The sequence below is a fragment of the Vigna radiata genome, chromosome 11, assembly GCF_000741045.1.
Source record: "Vigna radiata var. radiata cultivar VC1973A chromosome 11, Vradiata_ver6, whole genome shotgun sequence".
Classification (NCBI taxonomy): Eukaryota; Viridiplantae; Streptophyta; class Magnoliopsida; order Fabales; family Fabaceae; genus Vigna; species Vigna radiata.
In genome coordinates this window covers 8,675,856-8,696,446 of record NC_028361.1, presented here as the reverse complement: position 1 = coordinate 8,696,446, position 20,591 = coordinate 8,675,856, and the positions used below count along the sequence as shown (strand labels likewise).

At 30.6% G+C, this 20,591-nt stretch overlaps 1 protein-coding gene across 5 annotated transcripts; it reads right to left on the bottom strand.

Annotated features, from left to right (window-relative positions):
- Positions 1-2,199: 2,199 nt before the first annotated feature.
- On the bottom strand, positions 2,200-10,545 carry LOC106777652 (cyclin-dependent kinase F-3). 5 transcript variants are annotated; one of them, XM_022775826.1, is made up of 20 exons: positions 10,330-10,545; positions 9,293-9,553; positions 9,169-9,217; positions 8,487-9,084; positions 8,319-8,397; positions 8,172-8,240; positions 7,993-8,082; positions 7,763-7,901; positions 6,538-6,640; positions 6,402-6,454; positions 6,230-6,296; positions 5,891-5,999; positions 5,734-5,799; positions 5,571-5,639; positions 5,410-5,470; positions 5,214-5,330; positions 4,809-4,840; positions 4,496-4,568; positions 3,811-4,034; positions 2,200-2,794 (listed from the first exon to the last, which is right to left on the bottom strand). In XM_022775826.1, the coding sequence occupies exons 4-19, from the start codon at positions 8,492-8,494 to the stop codon at positions 3,817-3,819; spliced, it is 1,353 nt and encodes a 450-aa protein (XP_022631547.1). In that variant the 5' UTR covers positions 8,495-9,084; positions 9,169-9,217; positions 9,293-9,553; positions 10,330-10,545; the 3' UTR covers positions 2,200-2,794; positions 3,811-3,816. The 5 variants fall into 5 exon arrangements, with proteins under 5 accessions (XP_022631547.1, XP_022631546.1, XP_014520807.1 ...); XM_022775825.1 differs by lacking the exon at positions 2,200-2,794 and adding an exon at positions 9,753-9,777 and having other exon boundaries at positions 3,568-4,034; XM_014665321.2 differs by lacking the exon at positions 2,200-2,794 and having other exon boundaries at positions 3,568-4,034.
- Positions 10,546-20,591: the final 10,046 nt, after the last annotated feature.

Genomic DNA, 20,591 nt, shown 5'->3' with positions numbered 1-20,591 from the left:
AATTGTTATTCTTTTAATGTATTCTCTCTATTCTTTTGTAAAGCTTAGATTTTGTTGTTCTATGGGGATTTCGTATCTCTGCTATGTGTTGTTCTGATATGAGCTCTTTGTCAGTAATCTTGGCAGTGCTAGCTATCTTCCAGATCAAAAACATTCTGACAGATCAAGTCTCTTTGATTTGTTCACTCTAAAGGTTAGCTTTGGGACATTATTTCTTCCACTCACTTTTTTTTTGTGCAAAGTCAGATTATAGTTACTCACTAGAGGTGATTCTTTTTTGTTATTCGTGCCTCTTAATTTACATAATGATGACGAGGGGGAAGGAGGAAAATGATTCTTCTGTTGTCACTGGCATGAGATTATTTTTTGAGTGGGAATAGGTGAAGTGAAACTCTGAATTTCGGTTATTGTGTCTTCAATCCTTATTTTCCACACACCAATTCAGCCTGTCAATGCTCTTGGTGCAGCCATTGCAAGTCTTGGTACCTTCCTCTATTCAGAGGTACATTTTCGTTTCTTTCATTTCTGATTGCTTACACAGTATACTACCTGTCTGTTTGAGACTAATTGAAAGTAATGATGATGAATTTTCATATCTCTCAGGACTTATCCTCTTATAATTAATGTTCTTCGTTACGAACTTCTTATGTCAAAAGTGAATTCCATTCATGACTCAGAGATTATACACAAGTACTAACTGTTGCTATTTTCCAGTATTTTATACCCTGACATGTGATTTATAGGAGAGTGCTATTCAGTACACTTTGTCCACTCCTACTCTTAAGAGTATATAGAATTTTAAGAGAGAGTGAAACAAACTCAATGAGTGAGTGTTACCTTTTTGGGTGAAAAAAAATGCGACTAAGTTGATTTAAAAAAGACATGAAGTGTAAGAGGTATGAGAGTCTTACATTCATGTTTTTTTCTTTAAAAACATAAATGTATGCTGGTGTGTGATAACTTGATGAAAGGTGATAAAGACAAGTTGTACTTCGTCAGGTTCTTGGAGAGAGTGGTGAAAAGAGACACTTATGTTCTTTGCGGAGGAAGCCCTTGAAGAAAGTAATGAAAAATGACACTTATATACTTCATCAAGAAAGCTCTAGATAAGAGTAAGGGGAGGTAAACTCTATTTATAAGGCTTGAAGGAAGTAGCAAGTGTAACTACTCTAACAGTGAGTAATTGTTAATAAACTACATGTGAGAATTATTAATCGACTTCTAAAGCTAATTTCATATGTGGTTGTATTATTTATGATGATAACATGTTTTGTATGATTGTGTGAAATCATTTCTATAACTTGTATAACATTGTGAGATACGTAACTATATAAGGTTTAAGTGAATTATTATATATTTTTATTATGATATTTTTATTATGATATTTTGATGTTTCAATGTTAGTTCACTCGTTTATTTTAGAGATTATAGATATTTTGATCGTATTGAAGAACAAATAATAGTATATTGAAACAAACTTAGGAAAAGGAATCAATTCAGAAGACATTTGAAATAGTTTTATAATCTTAAGAAATGTTTAGAATAGTTTTATGATCTTCGATTTTTTTTAGAGTATGTTTGCAATTGAGATTTTCAATAAATAGAAATAAATTTTTTTTAAATTATATAATTTTGTGTTGATTATAAATTTTAGCTGAAAAAAAATTGAAAATGTTACAATTTAAATATAATTGTATTATTAAAATAATTAAACATGTATAAGTTCAGTAGGCTTACAAGAATGAGAAACACTACTCGGAAAAGTTAGCCTTTTCTGTTTGGTAAGATGACAAGCATTGTTATCAACTAAATCAATTTTCTCTTTGGTTTTCTATCTTGAGTCACACAAGAATTAGGAGTACGAGAATCTCAAAGTTAAGAGAGAAATCTAATCTTGGTTAGAAGTGATTGAACTTTTTTTAGTATTCTATGTTGTTCCGCTAAAAGTTTTCATTATTGGTGTGATGTAACAATTAAGACTTGATATTAGTGTTGGAGTTTCAACTGGGGAGTCAATGAACAATGAGATGTGAGTCCAACCTTATAAGAGATTGACATTACTCTTTATCCAAAACTTTAAGACAATGGATTAATAGGTCTTCCCACTTATAAACCACTCTACTTTCTCATTTTTATCCAATGTGGGACTTAGACTCACACTTGGATTCCCAACAATTAGTTCTTCCAGTGTAAAAAATATGTCCATGAGGAAAGTCATGCATCATATAACTAACTTCAAATGGTCATTCTTTGAAGGCATACCTTCTTGTTCATAATTTGAGGGAAATCCATGTTTCTTGTAACAAGTGGATTCGGTATGACCTGTTTTCCCACAATGACTACAAGTCACGAGCGCAACAACACTGTAAGAACACCTTCTATTACAACTACAGATGAATTCGGCCTAAAGTTCTTAAGTTCGTCCATATAATTCCAAACTTGGTTAAAAATTCAGTCATCATGAAATCTCACTGCTTTAAGGATGAAGCCTCCACTAGCAGCTCTAAAATCATCATGAGATCTCTTGAAGGGAATATAGATTTAAGATCATTCCAAATTTCTTCTACCTTGTCCATCCATCCATAAGATGCTTTGCTGTATAGGTGTCAAAAACGAGTATACAAGCCAATATACCATCATGTTGTTGCAACGTTTCCGTGCCTGCTAAGTAGCATATTCCTTCACCGGTTCTTCAACAGTGTCATCAATGAATTCAAGCTTATTTGTGGCATTTAATAGGACATGAGAAGCCAAAGGGATAGCCGGATTCTCACTGGGATGACGATATAGAAAACTATGAATAGAAAAAAAAAAAAAGTTGATTATTCTCTCATGAGAAGAAAGAACAAGAAAAAAAAAAGAAACAAAAGTTGATTATTTTCTCATACAACAATATAACTAAGTACCGACTAATACGTCGTGGGAATAAGATGAATCCAGAGATAAAACTGTATGAGCAAAATGAGAGCAAACAGAAAATAGAAAATAAAAGAAAACAGAAAAGAAAAGTCAAGTTTATTCTCAACAACGAATATTGTTGAATTACCAAAGTGCAAAGACAGATGTTTAGACAAAAAAAAAGAAAAAAAAAACAACAAACAAAAAAACTCGCTTGAACTGGAGGTAAGCGTGATTAAGAAAAATCAAACAAATAGGGAAAATATGGTAGACGTACTAAGCGCAAGGACTTGTAGCCAAATAATTGAATTTCTTTTTGAAAAAACAGATATTATGACACTATTAAACATAAAAGTCATTTGCCAATATTAGACGAATTTTTTCACCAGAACTTCTGGAAAAAATATGAAAAAAAGTACAACTTTTTTATTAAAATAAATTAAAGAATTAGAAATTGCATATTACTAATATTATATAAAATAACATATATAAATTCGATTCTATTAATCTTACATATTAATTGCAGTAGAAGAATGTGATAATGTGACTTCATAAATATTTCATTACGTCATGGCAGTGTCAACGAACATTGGTGTTATAAATGAAAAATAAAAATAACTTGTACGAATTATTACTATTATTATGGTTATTATTACCTTGTATACAATGTGATGGTACAATCGTCCAAATTCCAAGTAGGGAAAAAGTTTATTTATAGTTTAAAGTATCAGTTTAGCTCTTAGCTCTGCATGTCCCACAGGTACGAGACGATTACCAACAACTCACAGCACAGGCAATACATAATAGTTTTGTAGTTTAGAGCTGGCCAAAGCCATAAAATAGTCTAAACACACATATTTATACTTAAGGACATTCACACAAACATTGAGCATGAACTGTAGGGTGTCGCACATTTACTCATCCGGCAACTTTTCTGGTGAAAGTTCTTCCAGTTTGAATCTGCTGGGCGGACCCAAGGATGAAGTTTCCAGTTTCAGACATCCAATTCACTCCAGCCTTCATTGGTGGAGGACGGGGATGTCCCATTGATTGTCTTCTTGTACCAACAGACAAATTGCCCAATTTCTCAGCTGCTTCTGAAACCCCACGCGCATACCTCCCCTTGTTCATAAAAGCTGCCAACAACCAAACACAGGTTTCCATAAACATTAATCAACACAATGAGAAAAACAAATCTTTCAAAAAAAATGCCAATCAATTCAAAGTGTGAAACAAAGCTTTGTAACTTCGTAATTCCAATTGCTTTTTTAATTACTAATTTACTGCATAGATGTGAAACAAAGTGTTAGACCTCTTTCAATTGCTCTGTTTCACTTTCGGTGTTTATGTAATCTGGTATTAAATAACCAGTCGGATTGAATATAATTTAGTACCTATTTCTACACCAGTTGGTTTTTATCACAAAATTCCTTATTAGGCAGAAAACACTAGTGGGAGTGGATATTAGAACGCGGCTCATTTATATTTTTTGTATAATCAGTTTTTTTCCAAACCAGTAGACTTCAAAACAATTCAGTTCGAACCTGTTACATATACTTGATAAAATAATTAAAATACTAGAGGCTTAAAAGCTTACTTGGGCTGTCCTTTCCTGGCTGTCGATACTTTGGTTTAGTACTCCTCATAGGTTTTTCATTCTTAATTCCATCCTAGAGAAGAAACATAGAAATCGTTGGCATGACAGATGGATTTAACGAGGAAAGAACCAGCTTAAGATAAACATTAGTCTATCCAAGATGACAAATAAGACCCATACAAATAATACGTAAAAGGACTTTAAATAAATTTGGTTATCATGTTTTTTAAATCTTGGAGTGAAAAGAAAAGCATATAGCTAGTTAGTGAGAGAGTGGTGGAAAGAACAAAACCATGTTAAGAGAATAACTCACCTGATTTACCATATCCAGCTTCCGTTGCACACCTGTAACATTCTTAATTGGATAAGAACAACGATCTTCACATTCACAATTATAGAGTATTTCACTAACCAAAAACAACCTATTTATTATATACATAAATCCAAAGGGGAAAAATATTTAGTGAGAATACACCATTAACTTGCTAACCGTGAGGAAAAATAGTCAAAAGGTTCAAAATATTTGTGTTGAACATCATAACCATTATTTACTAAGAATTATAAGCATGGGTAGTTAATTTACACACAAATCAATGTAGAACAGTAAAATATTTTACTTATCGTTTCCCTAATGATAAGGTTTCCTTTTGCTCCACATACAAAAATTAATGGAAAGAACACATGCAATGTTCTAATCAATAAAAATGTAATAAGTCACCTGAAGCTAAAGGAGGATGTAATTTCTGGGAAGAAAAATTATTGGTGGTCTTTGAATTGGATAAAACACCAGAATATCTCTTGACCCCTTGGTGATCCAGGGCTCCTCTGGTTCCAGCTGGAAAGAAAGGACAATAATGATTCCCACTTAATTGCACAATAAACACGTCCCTAGATTACAAATAAATAATACAAACCAGATGGTGGAGTTCTCGCTACTGCTCTGCTGCGAAGGGATGGAGGAATATAGAAGCAACTCTACCAAAAATAAAAAGTCCCAATAAGACAGCTTGTAAAGTAAAAAGAAGATAAATTCTTGACAGAAAAATAACAAAACATTAGCTAGTTAAAAGACCACCTGAAAGAAAGGATGCTGAAGGGCCTCAGAAGCTGTTGGCCTCTTGCAGGGATCCCAAGAGCAAAGTGACTGCATTAACAGAAAAGAAAATGAATTACACACTATTTGTTGATCAAATGGCTCACAGGCCTACGCAACTGACCAATATACCAAAACTACTTACTGTGATAAGGCTGATTGCATCGTTGCTCGCAGACGGGATCAGTGCAGAAAGATGCACACCAGCAAGCTATAGAAAGTACAAAAGGCAAATAAAGTGATTAGAAGAATGCCATCATACGCAGTAAATTAATTATGCAACTAGCATCCTAGATGCTAACCTGTGGAAATTGGTAGTTGATATCCCTTGCAAGCTTGAGTCCATCATCCCAAGATTCATGGGTTGGATTGCCTATCACACTACATATTTTGTATATCTCATCTGCCTCACTGCGTGTCACAGAGAAACAGATTATTTATGACATCCAGTTGCTGATCAGGACTGCTTTAGAACATGATACCACTTTTAAGCAAATAAACATCGTAACATTAGATTTTACAAGTTCCAGGTGCAAAAATTTTGTTTTCCATGATGAAGATCTATTTGCTATTTCTCCGTTAAAAATCATCATTAGGTGTTTGGTGGGTGGGGGGAGGAAGAAGCAAGTGAGATGTTATACCTGACACCCGGGAAAAGGGGACGAAGAGAGAAAAGCTCGGCCATTATAGCACCCATTGCCCACATGTCTAGAAGGGGGAAAAATGTTAATAAAAAGGTACTCACAGTCGTCACTTGAAAAAACATATCAGTGATAAAACTAAATGACAATTGTTGCCCAATCAACCACTTACCAACTTTAGAGGTATACATATAAGACTGAAGCAACACTTCAGGAGCACGGTACCTGAACAGGAAGGTGGTCACGCATGTTATTGAATACTTAAAACACAGAATGTGAAACATCTATTGAAAGTGGATGACACATACCATCGTGTGGAGACATATTCAGTGTAGGGTGGTTTTGAAGTGATCTCTCGAGCTAGGCCAAAATCAGCAATTTTGATGATATCCTTAGTAACCAGCAAGTTTTCTGCACCATATCGGCATTCCTTGGGTCAAAGCAGAAATATTTTGCGACAGAATAAAGATATAAACAGCAGACCGTGCTCTCAGTTTATTCATTTCAATTATGTCTCACAATAGAGTTTTGTTCATCTAATAAGGCATTTAACAAGTCAAAATAGAAAATGCATATAACCACGTTAACCAGAGTATAAGAAACTTCTAGTAATACATTACATAATACACGTAATAAAAACTAGTGAAAACACACTACTTTATTTTACTGAGTAAAAGTTTAATATATCTTTTAATACATATTTATTTAACTAATTTACTTTTATACTGTTTTATTTAGATTAGAGAAAGAAAATTAGAACTAATATGAAAGGAATTTAAAGTCCTCAATTAGAGAAAGAAAAAGTTGGAAATGAGAGTGTAAAGAACATGGAAATTACAAGACATATGGAACCTGATTATGAAAAAATAATTTTTTACAGATATTGTTAAGGGGAAATTACAAAAAACAGATTGAACCGGAGTACGAAAGAATCACTTTTTACAGTTAGTATGACGGGCATAAGGCATAAGAAATAAATAAAGTGGTTTTACCTAGATTAAAAGGTATATTTTGTGAACAAAAAAGTCTTCATATATAGTTTATTATAACCTAACGAAAACACTACATGCGTATTAGCACCTACTCTTATTTTACTGAGTCAAAATTTAATTGTTGTAATAACTTTTATTATTCTACATATTAATGTGTAAATTAATTTCAAAATTAATATATTTTTAATACATTTATCTTATGTTGTTTAGTTTAAATTTCAAATATTATTTAAGAGATTTAAATTTGAGATAAAAAAATTGAAGTTATCCGTTGGGATGGGAGAGAGTAGAAAATTTGGAACATAAAAAAAAACAAAATGGAGTCAGAAAGTGAGAGGATGGTTATTTTAAAAACGATAACGACAAGAAAATAAATAAAGTAGTTTTACATAGATTAAAGGATATATGGGAAAATAAAACACATGCAAAAAAATTATCCTTTGTATGTAATATAATATAATTATAGAAGTTATAGATTAACTCTCCCATTCAATCAAAAAGCAAAATCTAACAGATTTTAGAGAAAATTGTGCATAAGTACCGGGCTTCAGGTCACGATGGAAGTACCCACGCTGGTGCATGTAAGCAAGACCTTGGAAAACTTGAAAACACCAATTTCTAACTTCACCTTCAGAAAACAGTTTTTCCCTATCTTTCATAAGCTGGTATAGGTTGCATTCCTACATCACCCCAAATTGGTACTAAAATTAGTCTATAAGATATTGCATCATCCAACCAAGTACTTCTCTTACAAGAACTTTAATCACCCACCATGTATTCAAAAACAAAGTACAAAATGTCACTTTCTCGAATAACTTCCTTCAGCTTGACAATATTTGGGTGGTTCATTTTTCGCAGAGACTGTCATAGGGGAAATTAGAGAGTAATTATAAATTTTCAACAAATTATTACAAAAAAAGGCTTTAAGAAAGATAAGCAGGATGTAAAACCTTGACTTCTCTTAGGTTTACACACTCCTCCCAAGAGTAATACTTCTTCTTCATCTTCTTGATAGCAACCTGCAGTTTTACTACGTATTAGGACATCATCCGACTTCATATAGAGCAACTCCATCATGTCAATTAAAGCATACTTACAACTTCCCCAGTCTGTTTGTTTATAGCTCGCCACACACTCCCAAAAGTCCCATCACCAACTTCCTTAATTAAGTTGTACCTGTATTGCCAGGTAAACGTGTTAAGAAATTTAACAGAAAACAAAAGAGGAAATCGGAAGTTCTGAAAAAAAGGGGAAAAAGTAATCACCTCTCCATTGTTCCCAGGGAACACTAAGCAGCACTTTCTTTATTCAACAAATGTAAACAAAAACGCAAAGGATAAATGGCATTTATCTCGTGTAGATGATGCTCAGAGCTGTATAAAATATTAACAGGTTCCTGCTGGTCCAGCAAAATCCACCATCAATTTTCTGTCGTAGCAAAAGAGGGCATAGAAGCAGAAACTTTCAGATGGACGGGCTGCACAGCTTTATTCATTAATAGACCCACGGCTTCGAAATGGTTGCAGAGTAAAGGTGGTGGAAATGAACAAGAACCAGAGATCATACTGACACTTCTCAGGTCCCACTATAATGACTGATCAAAGCAGTAGCATTACTCTCCCTCTAGCTAAAATCACCGTGACCCAAGACTTCAGAACTACAATATACTCTACTTCATCTAATCAAAGTAGGATTTGCTTCAGAAACTTCGGGTAACTGATGTGTTATTCAGCAACAATACCCATCAAGAGCAACAAGGAGGCTATTTCAATAACTACAGTTCGAACTGATTCAATGCAAATGCTTCACTCAAAATATGCAGGCAGAATCCAATATTCAGTCACCGATCTATATGTTTCAGCCCTGTAGAAGCAAAAATAGGCTAGTAAATTTTTTTATAGTAGAAACGGAAGACGTTCTGGAGGTTCTTCACGATAGAAACCTTACCCAAGAGGATTTACCGGAAGTTTTAACAGAATGATGGGTCAGCAATGCACTGCCAAAGAACACTTATCAAGAAACTTCTTTTTGGATTGGTGTTTTGCAAAGAAGAAAAAGAATAAGCGCTTACTTGCACAAGTGCACTAAAGATGCAGCACCTGTATCAGAAGAAAGTAGCATCACGTACCCTGTGCTGATCATCAAACGGGAGCAGAACACTAAGTGCAATTAACAAAGGAAACCCGAAGAAAATCTCCAAGGATGAAAAATCGCCAATCAAGCACTTCTTGGAATGCAAAAAACCGATACTGGTAGCAATTTGTCCAGAAACAAACTCCCTCCATGTCTCAAAATATAAATCACGATCCTTTAGATTCAAACCCAGACCAACCTATGATTAAAGAACATGGAGAAGGCTTGAGGGTTAGATTCATAAAAAATCCATATTCAATTTTCTTTACCATTATATGACCAATAAAATTAAAATTAACAAAAAACATGAATGATTAGTTTCAGATGCTACAACAAAACAGCGACGAAGACTAGGAGTCTCTGACCAAGTAAGTAAAATTAATTGCATTTACACTTACCTCAAACAATTAAAATTCGAAAATCCTGTGCAAAAAAATTACAAGTTTTCCAGGAAAAAAAAAAGGCAAAATTATCAGTCAAGGAACAAAATTCCGGAATCGAAATTACAACGCGTAAAATAGCCTACAAGCATCTCTATGAATTGATTATCAAAGTTTCCATCAGATTAAACATCAAATTCCAGATAGCAGAAGCATAAATAACCTAATAACACCAAAAACTATAACCTAAGACGGAATAAAGCATAAACTACAATCCATAAGAATCTCGAGAACCAGAATCCTGTCTCGAAGCTCTAACTAACACCAAAGCACAAAAAGAAAACAAAACCTAGAAAACAAGAGCGGAAAATCCATCAAGAAAGTCAGATTCAACGAACGCGTAATCCTCTAACAACCAGAATCAATTGAACAAACAAATTGAATTGGTCGACGGTCAACAGTCAAAAGCCTAACGAAACAAAAAAGGAAAAGCACAAAAACGATGGCGAAATTAAAGCGAAAAGGCAATCGAAAGGATCCGAAAGGGATCGGATCGGATCTGAAAGAAGAGGGGGAGAAGAAAAGAGGATGATACCTGAAAAGCACGCAGCATAACAACCGTCTCGAAGGACGGGAAGAGGCGGAATCCAGAGCTTCTTGTTGTTCTTCCTAAACGAAGCTTTTCTGTTTTTCTCTTTCTTGGATTTGGATTGGTGCGAATGATGAAATATAGGGAATTAGAAAAAAAGGTTGAGACCTAATTTATGCGTTTTGGGTGGGCCTTAGTCACCGCCTTCATTCCTTGTTTTTCTTGTCTTCGACTCCAACTCTTATTCCTATTTATAATTTGTCTTCTCCGCGTGGCTACGACACCCTCTATTCCCTCCACGTCACACCTACATTTGTTATTTCAGATCTAATATTTTTATATAATCATTTAGTCTCTTTATTTTTTAATTTTTTAATATAAAAGATTCATAATGATGCTGCAAACATTTTTCTTTTCAAACATATTTCAATTCATCAATTTTTAGTCTATGTCTTGCCACTCATGTAAGTGTAATCATGCCTTAATCTGATTCTAATGTCTCAAATGATAACTGTATCATGCTGCACCTATGTATAATCTTGTTCACATCACATCTAATCATCATATAGATTATGTCAACGTAATATTACGTCACATATAATATACATCTAATTATTATATATTTAACTTTTATACATAATTATATATTTAATTTTTATCTTGATTTTATTCGTTAACAAAATCATAGTTAAAATTTCAAAAATAACCTTAACCAACTACTCAAATTTTGTTTTATATTTACTAAATTCAATTTTTACTCCAATTTCAAATTGTTAAAGTATGTGACTTTAATAAAAAAAATGTAAAAACTAACAAATTAACTATATTTAAATATATTACTAATATATTTATATTGTGATTAGATAATTTAAGAATATATATTTTATATCTATAATGATTAGATAAGTCTAACAATAAACACTAAACAAGTATAAAATAAAATCATATAAAAATAACTTATATGTAAAGTATTAAACTTTTTTTTCTATAATTTTTTTTTAATTTTTAATTATATCCTTTGTGATTTCTAATTACTTGGTTATTTAATAAAATTAAATTAAAAAAAATATACTTACTTTTGTTTCTTAAAATAATATTATTTAAAAACTAATATTTATATATTGATAATACAAATTGTTTATATAAAATAATTCGTAATGTAATATTTTTATCTTAAGTAAACTACATTTATGTTTTTTTTATTTTAATTTATAATATAAATATTCTTATTGTTGAATATTTATCATATTTTTAGTATGTACATAAAAATTAACATAAAATTTTAAATAATTATATTTGTAATATAATAAATTAAAATATTGTACTCCATGGATCGTTTCAAAGTTTAAATTATATATTTGTAATAACAAAATCATATTTCTAGATATTATAAATTTTGTTTTATATTCTTTGAATTCATTTTTAACTATTTTTAACTTAAAAATGTAAAGTTTAAGATTTTAATAAAATAAAATCAGAAAATAAAATCAAACAAACTATTTGTTTTAAAATATATCACTAATATGGTTACATTACCATTACTTTTAAGTCTACAAATATATATTAGACATAAATTGATTAGACAAGTATAATAATTCATTAGATAAATATAGCAAAAAAATATTATGAGTCTAATAATACATATTAGACGAGTTTATACATATATTGATTATATGAGTATAACAAAAATCATTGGATAAGTCCATCAACATATAATAAAAGAGCATGTCCATATATTAATTAGATAAGTATAACAAAAAAAAAATATTATATGATGTATTCAATACATTAATTAAATGACTTAAGCATATACTGACCAGACAAGTATAAACAAATAATATTAAACGAATTTATCAATGCGCTAATTAGACAAATTTAATATTATACATTAGATGAATTTGTTCATACAATTACTAAACAAATATAACAAAAAATATTAGATGAATTATTCTGCATGTTGATTAAACGAGTCTAGAAATACCTATTAAACAACTTTATTCATACACTAATTAAACAAGTCTATATTGATTAGATGGGTCTATGAATATCCATTAGTCAAGTTTATCTATACACTAATTAAACAAGTCTAGAACCAATCATTAAACAAGTTTGTCTATATATTGATAAGATAAGTCTAACAATATACATTGCACAAGTTTATTTGTCCAAAAGCAAATTATACGAGCCTATCAATACATAATATACAAATTTGTCCATTTAATGGTTAAACAAGTATTGTAATAAAAAATAAATGAGTCTACAGATACATTGATTGAACGACTATGTCCATACACTAATTAAATTATTATAGCAACAAACCGCAATAATTAGACAAGTCTAACAATATACATTATACAAGTTTATCTATAAACAAATTAGATGAGTTTATTAATATATATTAGATGAATTTGTCCACTCACCAATTAGACGAGTATTGAAAGGCCCAAATGTAACCTTTGTGTGCGGAGCAAGCTTACACTGACTAAGATGAAGAAAATGTTGACACCAATGAAATGTTTGAAAACATAGACAACGAAAGAAGTCACTCTTAATCCAATCTAGCAAGAAATGCTATACCGATAAATTCAAGCGAGAGAGCTCATTAAGAAGGCCATCTTCCATCCGCCTTTTAGTTTTAGATAGGGCAAGGCTCTGAACCACGACAAATCTTTTCTTAAGAAATATAATGGGACGGGAGGCCTATCTGAATTTTTGTTTGATTCCATTTTCCAACCCTTTCTTTAGAACCAACCTGGAATCCAAACAAGGAAGGAAATGACTGAAATCTCCATATCTGATCAAACCAAAAAAACTTGACCTTAGGAGTGATAAAGATAACATAGTTGTAGATAGAGGGAAGGCTTAAATTAACTTTTCTATTAGAATAAGGAAGGGAAATTGCTTTGATTACTTGCAACAACTTATCGATGCTCGTTAGTGGTGAAATCCCTCAAACCAAAAGGGGTCTTTATGGGTAGGTCGATCATGAATGCTATAGGTGTAATAACGAAAGGGACATATGATAATTTTGTCCTAGCTAGTGGAACAAGAAAGACATGGATCTATATTCAATACATAATCAAAGGAATTATCCCAACGAAAAATTACCCCTGCCTAGTTTTCGCTTCGCTCGTGCATGACACTCTTTGCTGGCACAACGACATACCAAAAAAATGAAAAAAAAAACCCTACTTTACTATCATCTTTTTTTTAAAAAGAGATGATAGGAGTTAAGGGCTCTTCTAACCTATCGATATTGAATACTGTTTTGGGTACCTACAGTTCCAATTTGAGTGANTTAGATGATTAGAGTAAGCTTTAAAAGAAAGTGCCTACCCTCCGAATAAAAAAAAAAGCCCTTTAACTGATCTATTTTTTAAAACACACTTTGATGAGCATACCCATCCTCAACAAGTGTTGGGTTGATCTTTTTAGAATACATATTACATGAGAATGAATGTATACTTACTAAACGAGTATGAATATACACTTATTATACGAGTTTGAATATACACTTATTATATAGTATAACAATATACTAGTATTGTCAAAATGGGTTAGAACTCGAGGGTCAACCTGACTCACCACGGATTTAAGCCGAGTTGGATTTGAAAAATGATTTTTTTATACGAGTCAATTTTCAACTCGGCTCACTTAGAACCCGGCTCACTTAGAACCCGGCTCACCCGGGCTGAACCGGTGGTGAGTCGGGTTGACTCACCCGGGTTGAACCCGTGGTAAGCTGGGTTGGCTCACCAACCCACCTAGTTTAATTTAATTATTTATTATTTTGTGTTTCAAAATTATTAGTTCACATTTTTTATTGTATTGTAAATGGGAATAAAGAAAAAGATATTTCAAGAGAGCAAAATATTATAAATTTATCCATTCAAAACTATAATCTTATAAATAGGTAAATGACACAAAAATGATCAATATTATAAACTTATTTATTCATTTTTTGAGTTTGCTTTTGAATTATATCTGAGTTGTATGTTAACCTTTTCTATTTTGAATTGTTTTTGGAGTTTAACATCATTTTAAAGTGAAATTATTTAAATTTGAATTATAAAATAATTGTAATTTTTTTGATTTAAAAAAACTTGTAATTAAGTGGCCAGTGAGACAGTCCGTTTAACTCACCAACCCGTGGTGGGTTAGGTCGAGTTCAAATTTTTTTTTGACTAGCTAATAAATGAGTCGGGTTGGGTTGACTCACTAAGTGGTCAACCTGTGATGGGTCGTACTGGGTTGGGCCGGGTGACCTGTTTTGACGGTACTACAATACACATTATACAAGTGCATTCGTAAAGTAATTAAACATATCTAACAATACACATTATGTGACTTTATCTTGTATTGATTGAACGAGTTTAACAATACACATCGGACGAGTCTTTTTATACATTGATTAGAAGAATGTAAAAAAAAATTACACGAGATTGTCCATACAATATTATATAACAAAAATATTATATAAATTATTTCACACGTTGATTAAACGAGTATAACAAAAATTATTACATAAGTTTGAAAATACATTGATTGTTGACATATTGATTAAATTAATTTATCAATATACATTACACGAATAATTCATATATCTACAGACGATTTTAGCAATATACATCAGAAAAATATTTTATCACATAACTTAAACAAGTCTATTATATATATATATATATATATATATATATATATATATATATATATATATCATCATTGGTGGTTTTATTAGAGATGTTAGCATAATTTTAATAATGGATATCTTTTATGAACTCTTAAATGTTCTTCATGGGTGAATGTACAAAAATGTTTCTAGTTGTTTTATTTTATCTTATGTTTTAAAAATATTGGTTTTATAAAATTTATAGATTTTTCAATGCACTCAAGCAACCTAAAAAGTTGTTATATACTTAGAGATAAATGGATATTAATTCATCTTACCTTACGCACTTACATTACTTAGCAATGGACACAATTTTTTTTTTTTTTTAAGAATAATGCTCAATATAATTGTTGTTTGTTAGTAGCCAATTGGTTTGATATGCTTCTTGTTTCTCGTTTTCTTTTCTAACAAGTTCATAGTCTAAAATTTTACAAAAATAATACATTAGAGAAATAGATTATCAAATAAAAAATTAATTAGTTTCTTTAAAGTTTAAACATACTCGAGAGATAAAGAATTAAGATTATCTTTTGAACGAAAGTTAAATTTTAAATATATATTTTTTTTTTAAAATTTGTAAAACCTTTGCATATCATGACATATTTTTATAAAGTATTGTGCACTTTAAAATGAACATACTAAATGAAAATATGATGATTATTTAAAATAATTAAAATATTAAAATACAAATAATTTGCACAAGGTAGAGTAATTATAAAGCTAAAACTTATAAAACATGTTTAAAAGTTTTAAGATGTTAGCAATAATATATCGTGTTTAGTTTTATAATTCAAAGACAAAAGAAAATATGAAGATTTTAAAAAAAAATTAAAAGATTGACAGCATATAAAAATAGGATCTTTAAAACGAAGAAAAGTTTGTAAAACATTTTCCAGAATACTGTAAAATATATAGTGTAAACGATTTGGGAAAATTAAATAAAAACATGCAAGAACAAAAACTCAAAAAAGAAGAAGAAGAAATATAAACCTAAATAATGTGCAAAATCCTAAAAATATTGATGGTGATAATAAGTTAAAATAATATTAACCCGAGAAGAAAATAGGATGATTTAGAAAATAAATTAGTATTGCCTAAAAGATTAACATATTGATTAACAAAAAATTATTATTTTATTAAAAATTGATTTGATTTCATATAGTAAAGCATTTTTTGTGTGTATGAAATTGTCTTAAAGTGATATATAATGTTTAAGAGTTGAGACCAGAAAGTTCAATAATGGATGGAGTTTGGTCATGATAATGGCCACTGAATATTTAATTGGTGGAGAGTTTTGTGGTTGATTGGCTCTCTTGGTTAGGTCGTAATTCACAATCAATTTTCATATTCTATCTTATCTAATTGGATTTTTTTTTTCTCTCACCCATGCTTATGTTTTTCTCCTGTGACTAACTGATAACATAATGATAATGTTATATTTGAATTTTTTTTATTTGCCAAATATGTTAGAAATTAATTCTACCACTATTTTTTTTATAAAGAAATTAGGGTATTCATTTAGTGGGGATTGATTTAATGGTGGCGATGAAATTCTAAATGCCTACTAACATGAAAGAAAGGTATGTCAAAACTGTAAAAACTATTTTTTTTTGGAAGAAATAGTTTTAGGATGGTAAATATTAAAATTTTATGTTATTTGTCTTTTTTTCTAATTTTTTGTTTTTACATTCTTTAAAACTATTTTTCCGTATTTCTAAAAAAAAAAAGCGTCAACTAGAAGATGTTTTTTTTTTTCATTTTCGATTTATTAGAATTTGATTTCTTTTGGTTATGTTTTATTTTATAGTTGGATATCCAGATCTCTTTTACATGTTATTCTTATTGGGTTTAAGTTAAGATGTTCAATTCTTTGTCATGGTTAGGAATTGTTAGTATAAAAATTACAAGTGCATAAATCACACTTAATAAGTAATAAATATCATTCTCTTTATAGGAAATTGTGTAATATATAATCATTCTCACAATTTATAATTCAATTAGAGAACAAAACTCATAAAAACACGTATTTTTATCAAAGAATTAGTTGATTTGTAACAAAAATTTATCATATAATATATATAATTGTTAATACTAGATATCATTCATTTCATTCTCATACATTTACAAACATCTTAATTTTATATTGAAGTTAAAATCAATTTATAAGTTTGCTCAAATCTATTCCTAATGACTTTGAGTCTATAATAACTCATAAATGTGTGAATCATGTTCTATCCCTATATACAAGATGCATTAGGTGTTCAAATTCATTTCCTAGTCAAAAGTCACAACAAATATTAAACATAAAATTGAATATTAACCTGATTTAGAAAAAACATTAAACATATTTTCCAACTCTCAATGAGAATAATTTTCCACTTTCATAATTTTACTTTTTATCTCCTCAAATCTTCTCATCTCATTTTAGTTTCTCAGAATAGTCTCTAATAATTTGTAATCTTCGTTCCTCAAATTCACGTCCATAAATCCATAAAAATAAGTTGAAATAAGTGAACAAAACCTTAGAGAAGAAAATTGACTTTCATCAAAGATAAAAAATTACAAAAAGGAAAAGAAAATATTATTTGATGAATTGAAGATAAAATAAACAATCACATTAACAAAATAATAGAGGACAAAATAGTTAGACGAAAATAAAAATATTTTAAGCATTAAATATTTTTTTATTTAATTAAAACTTAATTAAACACACTTCATAAAATTTAATTAAGATAAAATTAAAACATATTACTATTAACTTTATTCTTCTAATTATATTCATATTAAACTTGAAATAAATCATTAAAATGTTAATTTTTTTTCAAATAATTTTGTTGTGAATTTTAGATGGAATTTTATAAAGTAGGAAATTTGAAATTTTCTTTGAAAGAAATCAAATATTTTAAAATCTCTTTTATTAAAAAAAAGTTAAAAAAAATTCAATTATCTATACTATCATTTGAAGAAGATTTTCTCTTTGTATGCAATCGGTTTCGAATTTACTTTTATAAGTATTTTTTTTTAAATTAACTTAATTATTTTATCTTTTTAACCTTTAGGTAATTATTTTTTAAAATTTAACTGTTTTTCAATTTGACTTTTTTTTTTTAAATTTAACTATCTTTATAATAAAAAAAATTATCTAAAAATAATAAACGTTACCTACAATCAAATTGTAAAATTGTTTAGTCTTGTACAATGCATATCTTTGTAATATACAGGAACAATTACAAAGATATAAAATGTTAACAGTGAAATTATGTTTTCTCTAAAAATATCAGAAAAAGTTTTAGTAAGAAATTGTTTTAGTATTTGCCACATTTTGCGCTTTGTCAGGTTTGAAGGAATGAAAATGTTAGAATGTTTTCTTAATATAATACAATTGAATAATAATGTTAAAAAACGAATAAAGTTCAGATTTATTTAACTCAGCAATATCCTGTGTTGGATTTGAAAGATTATACTAGCCACCTGTTTTGTCACTCACTGTATACAGTCATAATCTTTGCAACTATATATACTACTTAATCCTTAAGTTTAAAATAATATCTGAGACGACTAATTGAAGAAAGAGTTATTTTGGTTTATAATGGAACTGCTTCAAGGCTACAAGACCGCCTGCCAAAACAGAAAACAAGGTTGAATATATATATTTTGAGTACATGGATGAGTATGAGTGAGGTATGTCCAAGTGGTGAATACCTGGAACTGTGCTGTCATGCCAACGTATTGCAACACTCACAATTTCTCTGTTTTTTTTCAAGAAAACCCAACTTTCACAGTTACATCTCCCGTTATTTGTGGTTACATAAAAAACACTCCTTCTGTGGATTCTAGTTCTGTAAGCAAGTTTGAAAATATGTAAGGTAGTGTTTTTACTTTATAACAACCCATTCCACTGCAGCAGATCTGTGGATTGCAACTACGGAAACCATGTGCAAACTTGGGCAATATAATTGCAATATTTCTCAATGAAAGAAAACATTGAAGCATTAGTAAGAGGTGTTACATAATACAACAAAATAATTGCAAAGCTAACTATTATATTCCTCCTTAATAATCTAAAGCTTATACTCTTTCCGGTTAAAATATGTCAGCAAATTAAGTCAATTATATGGTTGGTAAGCAATTATAAGGTTGGTTTGACTTGACTCCTTATATGAACACTCCTCGTCAACAAAAGCAAAGTGGGGCCACTCCTTGTAAGAAAACAATACTCTATATTTATTGCAATGGCCACCAATTGCCTATTCAAATAAATGAAGATTGATAGTTTTCTACGATCACCACAAAATACTCTTCCGCATTCTTCCTTCTCCACAGTCATAATCATCCCACAAACCCTCCTTTCTGTAAATGGCTGAGGCTTTGCTCGGAATTGTAATTCAAAACTTGCAATCTCTTGTCCAAGACCAACTTGCTACGTTTTGGGGTGTTGACCAACATACTCAAAAGCTTTCCAGCAATCTCACTGCAATCCATGCTGTCCTCAGAGATGCTGAGAGAAAACAAATAACAAGTCATGCTGTCAAAGATTGGCTACAGAAACTCACAGATGCAGCATATGTGCTGGATGATATCTTAGATGAATGTTCAATTCACTCCCCAAAAGTGAATTTTGGTGATGGACATACTTCATGCCTATCCCGTCTCCATCCTAATGACATTCTCTTTCGTTTCAATATTGGCAAGAGGATGAAAGACATCACCCAAAGATTTCATGACATTCACGAAGAAAGGAACATGTTTAATTTAGAACCTGGTGTCACAGAGGTCCAAACAATCCTTGATAATTGGCGCCAAACTAGCTCTCACATTACAGAACCTATGGTCTATGGCAGAGACCAGGATCGAGAGCAAATTTTGAAGTTTCTTTTGGAAGATGTTAGTGACAGTGAAGACCTCTCCATCTATCCCATAGTTGGCATGGGTGGACTTGGCCAAACAACACTTGCCAGGCAGGTCTTCAATGATGACAGGGTATGCAAACATTTTGACTTGACAATTTGGGTTTGTGTTTCTGATGATTTCAACACTGGGGTAATACTACAGACAATCATAGAATGCATTACCGGACAAAATCCTAATCTCAATAGCTTAGAAGCAATGCGGAAAAAGGTTGAAGAAGTGTTGCATGGCTCAAGGTATTTACTTGTTCTTGATGATGTGTGGAATGTGTTAGATTTAGAGAAGATTGAGCCAGAAAACTGTCTCTTCTTGCCGGAAAACTTTCATATATATACAAATAATTGCAATCTGTCAAGCTGATTTTCAGCCCACTAAATAAGCTAAACTGTCATATATATATATATATATATATATATATATACATTTATTACAGCTAATTATCCTAATTAAGAGAAAAACAGTTACATGTTAGATTTAGAAAAGAATGAGCCAGTCAGATGATGGACATACTTCATGCTTAGCCCGTGCACATCCTAAGGACATTCTCTTCCGTTTTCATATTGGAAAGAGGATGAAAAATATCAACCAAAGATTTCACGACATCAATGAAGAAAGAAGCATGTTTGAATTACGTGATGGTGTCACAGAGAAGCCAACAGTAGATGATGTAACATCCCAAAATATGTGTATA

What these genes read in the sequence shown, in the direction of transcription:
- LOC106777652 (XM_022775826.1), bottom strand. An exon ending in TATGTATACCTCTAAAGTTG is followed by an intron (nt 6,297 to 6,401) that starts GTAAGTGGTTGA and finishes TCCCCCTTCTAG; the next exon opens with ACATGTGGGCAATGGGTGCT. An exon ending in ATGCAATCAGCCTTATCACA is followed by an intron (nt 5,640 to 5,733) that starts GTAAGTAGTTTT and finishes CTGTTAATGCAG; the next exon opens with TCACTTTGCTCTTGGGATCC.